This window comes from Equus przewalskii, chromosome 8 (assembly GCF_037783145.1).
Source record: "Equus przewalskii isolate Varuska chromosome 8, EquPr2, whole genome shotgun sequence".
Lineage (NCBI taxonomy): Eukaryota > Metazoa > Chordata > Mammalia > Perissodactyla > Equidae > Equus > Equus przewalskii.
The window spans coordinates 74949938-74962344 of record NC_091838.1 but is presented as its reverse complement, the minus strand read 5'-3'; the positions used below and the strand labels follow the sequence as shown (position 1 = coordinate 74962344).

General features: G+C 41.3%; 1 protein-coding gene across 6 annotated transcripts in view; it reads left to right on the top strand.

Moving 5' to 3' along the window:
* The window catches only part of TMEM71 (transmembrane protein 71), a 31838-nt gene extending 20089 nt beyond the window's left edge, over positions 1-11749 (top strand). For 4 of the 6 annotated variants that reach the window (XM_070632065.1, XM_008515522.2, XM_070632064.1 and 1 more), the window contains exons 6-10: positions 34-219; positions 3934-4009; positions 6898-6959; positions 7050-7110; positions 10414-11749. In XM_070632065.1, coding sequence (XP_070488166.1) covers positions 34-219; positions 3934-4009; positions 6898-6959; positions 7050-7110; positions 10414-10429 — 401 coding nt within the window. In that variant the 3' untranslated portion in view covers positions 10430-11749. The remainder of the gene's footprint in view (positions 1-33; positions 220-3933; positions 4010-6897; positions 6960-7049; positions 7111-10413) is intronic. The other 2 variants (XM_070632067.1, XM_070632068.1) reach the window with 1 other exon arrangement.
* The last annotated feature ends 658 nt before the right edge of the window (positions 11750-12407 follow it).

Below are 12407 nucleotides of genomic sequence, written 5' to 3'. Positions count from 1 at the left end.
ACACACACACACTGAACGCTTTTGCTTTTCCAGGAGGTGATTTGGACTGTTCTCTGATTGATGAGTGGGTGTCAGAGAAGCCGAATGCAGAATCTGTGAAAGCATCCTCTTCCGGCCATGTCACATCTCAGACTCCCAGAGAAAACTCCCACAACCCGTCCCTTCAGTCCCAGTTGGTGGCTTCTGAACATCTCCAAGGGAACGTTTTGAATCATGCAAGTGAGTTTGGTTTGTTTGCTTGTTTTAAATCTTCGCCACACCCGAGGAATTCTTCCTCTCCAGGCCCAAACATGACTTAGAGATGACTAACGTACCCTCAAGAACTGGTATCAACCTGAGCGAGGAGGGGAGGACAGGGGTGCTCCCAGCACCCATGAGACGCATTCGCAGAGGAGGTGACTGCCTTTGGGGTGTCACCTTAGAGGCATCAGAAGGACTGGATTTTCAGTGTTTTATTTATTTTTTTAAACTCTGAAGACATTTGGCAAAATGTTAAGCTTTACTAAATCTGGGTAGTGCACACAAGTGTCTGATTTTACTCTTTATACCTAGCTCTGTATGTGATATGTTCTATATGAAGGAAAAAAAAAAGAAAGAAAAGAAGAAAGAAACATCCTTTAATATTATGCTCTTGGAAAGGAAAGGTCAAAAGATATAAGGGTATTGGTGTTTCCCATCAGGAGTAAATCTGAAATAAGATCAATAAGCACATGCCCTAATCTCTAGTTTGCTGACATCAGATTAGTCATGACGTGCACAGTGTGGCATCAAGCCTCTGCCATCAGCTTGTCAAGGCTCAAAGCCCAGCTCCCACTTATTGGCTGGAACTCAGAAGCAGTTTACCGAGCTCTCGAAACCTTAACATTTTCATCTGTAAATGGAGATAATCATAGTCCCTACCTTGCAATGACCAAAATTATTCATGAAGAGCACTTAGCACCATATGTCATGTCTGCTAAATACTCAAAAAACCTAAGGTTATGATTACATAAGATTGAGGTTAAATGGAAAACTAATATCTTCTCTTTATTTGTCTTTGCAAGATGATGACTATTCACTTCACTGACCAGGGCTTCTTCTCCTCCCAGAGACCAATAGGCCCCACTCCATGTTGTTTCCGGTGCCGCTGTTAGGTCAATGCTAAAGGGTTTTTCAGTTCCATTTCCAGGTGATGGGATGACAGAGAAAGCAGCTTTCATTGTTGAGACAGCTTCCAGGTGACCAACACCTACTAAGGCTCCACAGCCACCTCCTGCAGGGACCCCAGCCTGTGTTTCTGGGGAGGTGGTGTTAAGTGACCCTTCTTTGTGCTCCTCTAGCTCCCAGGGTTCCCCTCTCTCATGCCCATTTCCCGCACTGCCGTTGCATGTTTACTTCTGCATCTCGCCCACCAGGCTAGCAGCTTCTGGAGGCTGGGCCCTAGGTCTTAGTCAACTGTGGGTTCCACACTGCCCATGTAGTGCCCGGCACAGGGCAGATGCTCCATGACTGGGGTGCTCCAGTTAAGATGTTATCTCCATTTTACAGATAATAATGCTTGAGTCTAGACAGGTCAAGTGAGACTTTGTGCATTTTCTTTGCTGTGTCTGGAATGTGTTACCTACCAGCTATGCCTGGAAGACCCTGACTCCTTCTTCAGGGTCCAGATCAAACAGGACCACCTCCGTGGGGTCTTCTCTGTCCTCTTCTGGCTGGTGGAGGTAGCATTTTACATTCCCATGATTCCCTAGCACTCTGTATATAACCCTTTTGGAACTATTTCCCTCTTCTTTGCGTGGCTATGAAGCCCTCGGTGAACAAGAGCTCCCTCTGATTCTATTCTATCTACTTCGCCCGTAGGTTTTGAGTGTTCAGTCTGTTCCAGGTGACGTTCTACGTGACGTTCTACGTGCTAAGGATATAGGCATGCTCATCGTCTTATCAGTCAGGCATTTTCAGTTCCAGCGGATGGAAACCCAACTCAAAATGGATTCATCAGTAACAAAATGTCTTAGTTCATATTCATGAAGATCCCAGGCATAGATTTCAGATTTCTGTCCACCTCTACTTTTGTTGCCTCTTCTGTTCCGTGTCAGCTTTACTCTTTAAAAGGCTGTTACTCCATGGTGGTTCTTGATGGCTCTGTGCCTACGACTTCCCAGTTTCCAGTCAAACAGAAAGAGATTATAGCCTTTAGGAGTTATGACAAGAGGCCCAGTTTCAGTGGTTCTGGAAGGGTACCATTTACATGACAAAAACAATCACTTTGTGAATAAGTGTGTGAGGCTCCAGATGGCTTGGAGTGGATCCAATGCTGGGAGGGAAGTCAGTCTGTCCACCTGAACCAGGCACCAAGAGAAGGGGAGAGGTGGTTTCCCCAAGGAAAATAGGGGCAGTGCCACCAAGGATCAGCAAATAGGTGCTGACTATTCTCCGTGAGCTTGCGGTCTAGTGGAGAAATGCAGGGAAATAAAACAGCAATTTTAACTCAGTGTGAAAAGATTGCCGATGGAGACACACATGAGGTATAATGGAAGTCCAGAGAGGGAGCAGCTAAGGGCCAAGAGGGCGGTGAAGCAATCAAGGAAGGCTTCCTGAAAGAGGTTTCACTTGAGCAAACCCAAATAGGTACTAAGTAAATGGCTACTGATGGAATGAATCGATGAACACCCTGTCCAAAATCACACAACTCGCCTTCGTAGAACTTGAATTGAACCCAGTCATCCTTCAGTATTCAAGTCTAGTGATCTTTGCAGCTTGTCAAATGAGACTTGTTTCTGTGAAAAAGTGTTTTCCAAATTCCACATGAAACTGGAGAAGGCTAAGAATAGAAACACACTTTAGAAGGATGGTTGAGTGTTCAATTGAACCCACAAGAACTTCTTTAATTCACAGTATACATGAAATACTGTACACTGCAGTGATGACATTGATGACTGCTATATTTTGTGTTGCCAATCTTCAGTATTCCTCCCACATTCTGGACTAAGTAGGTCTTGTTAGCTGAATCAATCTTCATTCATAGCCTAAATAGCAAAAATAAATACATTCATAGCACAAAGTCATTCCAAGTTTTAAACTACTGTTGCAAAATTGAGCTTTTGAAGCATTTGGCAAAAATGAAGTTGAGGTCTATTTATACTTTCCTTTAAATCTTTATGGGGTAATCCTTAAACCAGCTCTGATTTCTTTTAGCTGACTGGGGTGATACTCAGGGTCACAGTTGGTTTAAGTCTTACGTTTATAACTGCTGGAGGATTTGCCATCTTTTCCATGGTGGCTCAATAGAACTATGATATTTTACTGATAGCAAAGAGTTTTCCAGGGCCAAAGGGTTCTCTCTAGAGACGCCCAGTATGCAAAGTTGCAATTTTTTTTCCCTGCCCCATTTCAGGCAAAACATTATGTTCTGGCTAGATGCGTGTTTTAAATCTTGCCTCCGGCACCTCGTAACTATGTGACCTTGGACAAATTTCATAGTTTCTCTCAGTCTTGGTCTTCTCATCCGCAGAACCATGATAATGGTTTCTACCTCACAAGGTTGTTGTGTTGATTAACTGAACTGATGTGTGAAAGCCATTTGTGAATTAGAAGACACTTTACAAATTTTAGGCATCATTATTATCATAATCATCAGAGTTAGATTTCTGACATTAGCATAAATTCTACAAAGCCTTTCCCCAACATTAAAGTAAAATGAAGCCCAAAACTGTCTATGTTTTAATTTATTGTTTAATGATAGAAAAAACTAATTATTTGTAGAAATTTTCTAATGGATGGTCCAGTACATTTGATAATTTTATCTTGTCACTTATGACGAATTGCTTGAGTTGACATACATCTGAAAATTTGGGGGAGGGGGTGTAGAAGAGAAGTTTTAGTGTGATTTTGTTGTTCCAAGATTCTTTAATCAGCGATGATTTCTAATTTATTTATTTTTACTTCTCCTGTTAGAAGCCAGTTTGTTGCAAGAGGTTTCCTTTCAAGTGATTCTGCTTGTTGCATGCTTAATCATTTCTGCGTGTGCAAGGTAATTCAGATTTTATTTTCATGTGGTGCTGTTTCATAATTAATGAAGCTGTAATTGATTCATGATTTCCTTGCCTTCTTCCACAAAGCATTTTAGGTGCCTCTGTGGCTAAGATTTGTTCATTTGTCTGTCCATGATAAGTGTCCCTTTATCTATCACCTCTCTCTTCCTGTCATCACATGAGGCACACAAAAGTCAGTAGATCTTGCTAGAAATTGGATTTTACCATGTCTAATCCTTTGTTCAAATCCTCAGCAGCTTCCTGGTACAGATATAGTCTAAGAACCCCTGCCTGGAGTTCAAGGGCCCCCACTGGGACTCCATCTTTCCCATTACATTTTTATATCCTAACATAAAGTGTCTCTTCCAGGGAAGCCCTCTCAGCATCTTAGAGCGTATAATGCTCTTGCCTGATCATAGGCACGTTCTGTTCTACCATCTGCCCAGCATGCCCTTCCTATTCTTTTCTCACCCAAATCTCCAGGGCAGTGATCAAGTCCCTTCTTGCTAAGTGCACACATTCCTCAGGGTCTTTGCACTAGCTGTTTATTCTGTCTAGTACAGTGTTCTCCAAAGCGTCATCACATGTGCCCTTACTTCTTTCTGGAATCTGTTCAAATGTCCCATCATCAGAGATCCCTTCCCTGACAACCATGTATAAATAGCATGCCACTCTCTCATCACCACCTGACCTATTATATGTTCACTTGTTTAAATGTTAATGATCTATCTCTCCCTACAAGAATGTGAGCTCCCTGAGACACATTGTGCATCTCCTTCACTTCTGTATGCGGAGTGCCAGGGGCTCATCGATATTCATTGACCCTCCAGAGGGCCAGATATCTCGCCTCACTTGGTGGAGTTGTGTTTTTAAGTACGAAGTCCTGCTTCCAACCCCCGGAGATGCTAATTTCGATCTAGTGAGAATCAGTACTTTAAAACAAACTTCCCAGATAATTATGAGGTTTGAAAAATATTTTGAGATCACAATGGGACCAAAAGAACAAAAAGGAGGGGAGGTACTGTGGTTAAAAATAAATCTTCAAAATTCTGCATTATAAATCCCAAGTTGGAGGATCATAATGTACGTTAGCATAATAAAGGCCCCATGAAATAATGCAGTGAGGAAACTTGGCTGGCTTTGTTTAACTTAGCGTTTCCCAAACTTAGCTGACCATGGAAAGCTTCCCTTTATTTCACAAGACGATTAGTGAAATGTTCCTGTTAGGTTAATTTCTGTAGAAACTCCCCACTTAAGAAAGGGAGCTTAACTCCCCATCCCTTGAATGTGAGCTGCATTCAGAAACCTGCTTCCAAAAAGTGGTGTATGGAAAGAGGGAAAAAATGTAACTTTACGGGCGAGAAAACTGGCCGATGATCAAGGTTAATATCAACAGGGGTAAGTTATGTCAAGAGCATGTACCCTTGATACGATGTGGTGAGAATGCCACTTCTCCTCTATGGTCTTCCAAACCCCAGTCTAATCATGAGAAAAACCCAAACTGAGGGACCCTCGACACATTGTCTGACCAGCACTCCTCAAAACTGCCAAGGTCAAAAACCCAGGAGAGTCTGAGAAATTGTCACAGCCCAGATGAACCTAAAGGGACATGACCAAATGTCACATGGCATCCTGGACGGGATCCTGGAGCACAGATAAATTAGGGAAAAACTGTGAAGTCCAAATGAAGTGTGGAGTTGAGGTCATAGTGATCCACCAGTGTTGGTTCCTTAATGATGGCAAATATACCACAGTATCATAAGATGCTAATATTGGGGGATGCTGGATGAGGGGTATATGAGAACCCTCTGTACCATTTCTTGCAACCTCTCTCTATATTTAAAGTTATTGTAAAATAAAAAAGTTGAGTGAAAAATTGGTTAAGCAAAGAATTATTGATATTGGTAACAGCATGGCTGAATCTCCTAGAAATTATGTAAGTGAAAGACGACAGACACAAGATTCTGTACGACTGCACATACATACAAAATTCAAGCAAGGCAAAACTAGTCAGTTATTATAGATGTAAAAATAGTGGGTAATTCTGCGGGGGAAAAGTGGGAAGGGACAACAAAGGGAATCTTATAGAGTGCTGGAAATATTCTATATTTTCATTTGGGTAGTGGTTACAGGGGTTTGGGTAAAAAACCAGATGTGCATTTTACACGCTTTACTGTACATTTGTTAAATCTCAATTCAGGAAAAGTTTTAAGAATGCATATGAGGAGATGTCTGGAAGGATATTCATCAGATTTTAAGAATAGCTGCTTTAGGCTGGTGGGACTTTTTGGATGATATTTTCCTTCCTCTTTTGTACTTATTTGTAATTTCCTTCAGTGATTCATAGTTTGACGATAAAAACAATAAAGACATTATCCTTTTAAAAAAAAATTCCACCCAGTGAAGCAATCACCCATCATGACTGGCAAAACCCTAAAATTTTAACACACTTTTTTGGCAGTTGTGAAGCAGTGGGCACACAGACTTTCTCCTCTGTTTTTCTGGAAGGACACTTTCGTGGTTTACATTTCAGCCTCATTTTGAGTTAGATTTTGATTAAGCTGTGACATATGTGTGGAGGTGCCTTCTTTTACATGTGGATATACAATTGTTTCAAGACCATTTGTTGAAAAGACTATCATTTCTCCATCGAATTGTTTCTGCACCGCTGTTAAAAATCAGTTAAGTCTATCGGTACGGGTCTATCTCTGGGCTCTCGATTCTCTTCCGTTGATCTATATGTCTATCCTTTTGCCAAGACCACGCTATTTTTATTACTGTAGTTTTATAGTAAATCTTTAAATTGTAAGTCTATAGAACGTCTAAAAGAACATCTCACAGAAATGCGTAATTCGTTTGCTAAACTTGAGCAATCTTCTTGTTTCAGATGGTTTCTGGGAGGACTATTAGCCAGTGTCTTCACATGCCCTTTGATGATAACTATTACTTGTGAGTAACTGTTTCCCAAATTACTGCTCCGTTTCCTGTATTTCATTCCAATTTTGGTCATGTTTAAATGTTTTCTCTTTCTCGCCCAAGATGTTGTCAAATCATTGTTTCTCCGCCTGACCAGCTATTTCAAAGCCACCGCTTGTGCTCGGTAAGTGTTATCATCATCTGAGCAAAGATGAGCCTAATCTGATATCCGAGAATGTTTTCTGCTGAGTAATAGATGGCAATGACTACATCCAGGAAAGGTCCTGATCCGCTTGCCCTGAAGAATACATTCTGTTCCTGTTAAAACCTCACAGTGTTATCATCCTATCTCCTAAATCCTTAGATTAAAATAGAATTAATTTTTAAGGCAGCAGGACTTAGGAAAGAACATAAATTTAAAATTTTTAAACAATGTTTAAAGGGCTTTTATAGATTCATAGCAGTGCACTTTAGAAAGCCCTCATATCGAGACCTTTATCTTATAATTTCCCAAAAAGCTGGCAAACTGCCCATGAAGTGGTCTCAGTTACAAACTGTCATTTCTCTGCCGTGTCTCACTCACGTAACGATCCCTCTGTGTGCTGACTGCCATGGTTCAGCATATTTCAAAGAGTTACTGGGGTCTGGGTGAGACGCTCACGGAATTTCAAACAGCCTGCAAAGCGCCATCTCATTGCAAGATGGATTGTGTTAATTACCTTCACTTCAATATGGCCGCCAGAGGCCAACTCCCATGGCTTGGAGACCGAGGTCTACAATTCAAATTAGTTTACCGGCCTTTGCTCTTGACACCGCGTTGTTTTATTTATGAAATCTTTGCGTGAATTCCGAAATCACAGTGGGGCTTAGGGAAGATTTATTTTGTTTAGGACTCCAAGCCAATATTGATTTGCTGACACACTGAGTGATGCTTCTCTGAATTGCCTGGCATTCCAGGTTTCTGGGGGTGGGCATGGACATAGCTAAGTTTTGTTTAACCTGATAGTTGAAAAATTGGGTCCTGAGGTCACCCAAGAAATCCCTATTCTTTGTTTTTTTGGGGTTTTTTTTGTGAAGAAGATTGGCCCTGAGCTAACATCTGTGCTAGTCTTCCTCCATTTTATACGTGGGTTGCTGCCACAGCATGGCTTACTGAGCTGTGCTAGGTCTGCACCCAAACCGGCGAACCCTGAGCCGCTGAAGCAGAGTGTGCAAACTTAACCACTACACCACCGGGTCAACTCCAAGAAATCCCTATTCTTTAGCCCTCGTAAAATGACATCTTTTCAAAGCTGTTCTAAGATACCCACTTCCTTCTCTCTAGCTGCAGGTCCCTCTCTAGGTCTGTGCAGGGACTTAGAAGTGTACCTCACCCTATGTTAACTACGGGTTTGCACGTGTGCTCAGCTTTATTCACTGAGATATCACACTAGTCAGAGCTGGGCTAACTGATAATGTCTGAACAAAAGATTTTCACCCAAAGAGCCATTTGGTAACCAAACTTTTAGAAATGAAAACATTATTATTATTTGTCAGTTGGTGCGAATTGTATAAATCCCTTCTTTTAGGGTTTTAAGATGAACAGGTACCATTAATGAGAAAGGCAGGTAACGTTTTTAGGAAGCTCTGTAATGAGGGCAGAGTTTCTCAAAGTGTGGCATGGGGACGTCTGCTCTAGAATCAACTGGGAGCTTATCCCCCAATTCCAGATCTTCTGAATCTAAATTTCTGAGGAATCTTCATTTCTAACAGCCTTTCCAGGTAATTCTTGCACATTAGCTGTGAGAATCTTTGAAAGATGGTTTGTAAAAACTTTAGCCCTTGATTTTTTTTTAATTGAGGTACCTCGATTTCTAAAGCAACATCACTTAACCTACCAAATCTTTATTGAGAACGTATGATGTGATCTGTGCTGCACTGGATGCCCAGTGCCATGCAGCAGACATTTATAGAGTCTCCACCAAGGGTCAGACACCATCGCTGGCTGCCAGGGGTGCAATGCCAAGGCCTCGGGATTTCAGTCTGTAGAGACACACAATAATAACAAGAATAAGGCATAAGAAGAGACACGAGAATAAGGTGAAGTTGCATTTTAATATGGTAGGTGCAAGTAGAGAGTTAGCACAAAAGCTATGGGACCACTAGGAGGGAAGTTTTGCCAGACTGGGAGGGGTGGGGGGGTATGGGCAAGGAGGCTTTCTGGAATGCCAATATCTGACTGCAGGGGTTATGTCAGGTCTTGCTCTCAGGGCACCCCCCCCCACTGTTCTGAGCTCCTTGTTTGTTCTCTCCTAAAATGAATTAGATCAGGACCAGGATGATATTTCTATCCTGCACACTGTCCTCTGCAGCCTCATATGGAATAATATTCTCCTTTGATTATTTGTATACACACTTTAACTTGTTCTTCTCTCCTTCCTTTCCATTTGTTCCTGTTTCCTGCACATCCAGCCTCACATCCACACACTCTTGCATTTAAGAACTGTGAAAACAAGGACTATGGACTTCTTTTTTGTATCCATCTCAATGCCTCGAAAATAGTAGATATGCCACGAATATTCGTTAAATTAAATGTATTTGTTGCACCATTTCTTAAAATACTTCCTTTATAGCCAAGAGCTCTGTGCTTATGTATTAAAGATTTTGCAATCTTATCCCTCATATATAAACATATCCAGAAGCTAATAAGTCAAAGACATGGTTATTAATATCAAGAGTCAAGAATGACTCATAAGTCTCCTCCAACAATCAAGGATAGAACCTAAGGGAGTGGAAGGCAAGCACTGAATTCAGTTGAAAAGGAATAATGGGGCAGCCCTCCCATGTCAGTTCTGCACCATGCATGGTTCAATTAGACTGGGTGCCTATTCCTCAGCACTTTATAATCCTCAAGTCACAGCCCTTTTCACATGACGATGCAATACTTATTCAACCACCTTCTTTTAAATTTAAAGCCTGTGAGCACAAGGACAGTCTATACTGTTCACCACTGGCCCAAGTGTCCCTTTCAAATAAAGGTCATCATAAGTGTCCCGTTTTGCCAATAATGTGTTAGCATCAGCAGTGTACATTTTGCACACTTATGACTTCATAGTAACAAAATGCGTAATACCAATTCTCTGTACTTTTACATGCAGGTATGTTTGTATAGTTGGTGAATGAGTGAATAAACTTTAGAGAGTAGAAATATGGGGAAAACCCACTTGTTACCCTACGGAGATTTGTGTTCTAAAGGAAGTGGTACAGATAGGGAGATAAACCACTATGAAATGGTAGTTCACTAAGTACCCAACTGGGATTTGGGGCAAAAAACTCTGTAGCCTTTCAGAGAAAGTGCTGGAAAGAAAAGTTACTCTAAGTTGAGGCCCCACTTTCCTAGTTATGATTATTCAAGCTAGTTTTGTGTGTGTGTGTGCAGCGATTAGATACTGCATTTCCTGTGTATGTGGATGAATTAGGCATTTCTTTTCTCCTTTCTCTGATCTAGGTTTGCCAAAATTTGACAACCATTTAGGAGAGCCTCTGAGGATTGTCTTCAATCTGAATATTCCTAAATGGTCTGACTTGGAGTTGACTAGGAATCAACCGCATTATTGGAAGGAAGTGAGCAACTGGACAATTGAGAAAAAAAACATTTTAATTCGGTTATGTGATTTTTTTTTAAAAAGCCTGTTTTGCCCTCATAATTGTAATAAGCTCATGAAAATAATATTAATTTGCCTTTCCTTTGCAAACACTGGCAGTTGTAGAGGAAAGGACTGGGAAATGTGATCAAGAGCAAAGCCCTGGGTAAATGCTCCCCTATTATTCCCTAAGGCGGTGGTTCTCAAACATTAATTTTCATTAGAGAATTCTAAGCAGAGTTTATAACAATGCAGGCTCCTGGGTCCGCCCACATGCCCCTATCCTTTGCTGAACCGCTTTAATTGAACATGAAAGCAAGTTTATATAACCAATACCAACTTGAAAGTAACTAAATGCACTCTGTACGTAAAATATAATGTAAAAAGAAGTTCACCATGCTCCCCAAACGAGTGGCTCAATAGGAGGTGGTGACAACAGATGATGGTTGATGGAAAGTGGGCAAGAGAGAGCCATTCTTTTGAACATACATTCTTCTTTTGAACCATTTTCTTTACCAAGTTTTCAACCTTCTTGGGGCTCACGATTAACTTTCACTTAAATGGCAGCTAAAATAAAGATGTAACACAGAAAAAATCCCTTAAGGGCAAAATAAAGGGAAAACACCAGAATGCCTTGAAACACATAAAAATGATGTGGTTGCACAACCAACTGGAGGGTTGTAGAAGATGTTCCCTGTCTGTCTGTCTTGCTTGGTATATGTTCCCAATGGAAAGATGGCTTGAATTCAACTTTTTTCTATGTGATATTCTCTGTCTAGAAACTTTCATGGAGAAAATTGTCTTTCCTTCAAACGGCAATGTCAAAATATCACTTTTTATGTCATTTGTATTTAGTGCATTTTTTTTTTCTTAAAGATCGGCACCTGAGCTAACAACTGTGGCCAATCTTTTTTTTTTTTTTTCTGCTTTATCTCCCCAAATTCCCCCTGGTACATAGTTGTATATCTTAGTTGCAGGTCCTTCTAGTTGTGGCTTATGGGACGCCGCCTCAACGTCACCTGATGAGCAGTGCCATGTCCGTGCCCAGGATCCGAACCCTGAGCTGCCGCAGCGGAGCTCGCGAACTTAACCACTCGGCCACGGGGCCGGCGCCATATTTCGTGCATTTTTTGGTTGAAAAAGAATATTATGCAAATAAATAAATAGAGTCATGAGCAAATTAAATATAGAAAGTAAGAGCAATCGTGGAGGAATGTCATTCGTTGAACACTGTGTTAGTTTCCTGGAGCTGCCGTAGTAAATTACCGCAAACTGGTGGCTTAAAACAAAGCAAATTTATTGTTTTACATTTCTGGACGTCAGAAATCTAAAATCAAAGTGTCGGCAGCACTGTTTTCCTTCTGGAGGCTTCAGGGGAGAATTGTTTTCTTACCTTTTTCAGCTTCTAGAGGCTGCCTGTATTCCTCCGCATGTGGTCCCTGCCTCCAACTGCAAAGCCGAGGACTTCAGTCTCTTGCTTCCATCATCATATCGCCTTCTCCTCTTCTGCAGTAAAATCTCCCTCTGCCTCCCTCTTAAGAGGACACTGTGATTACGTTTAAGGCCCACTCCACTAATCCAGGATAATCTCCCCATCACAAGACCCTTAACCTAATCATACCTGCAAAGTCCCTTTTGTTGCCTAAGGTAGCATTCACAGGTTCTCGCGATTAGTATCCAGCAGTCTTTAGGGACCACTGCTCAGCCTCCCACAATCACACCTGAGATAGATTTGCACAGTGATTTAGTAGATCTTGGATGTGTTCCATACATTTGTCTTTTTAATAAGTAGGCAAAACGATGAGAAGAAGGTGGTCTTCCCGCCACACGCATGGAACGCTTTGAAGAGGAATTTAAT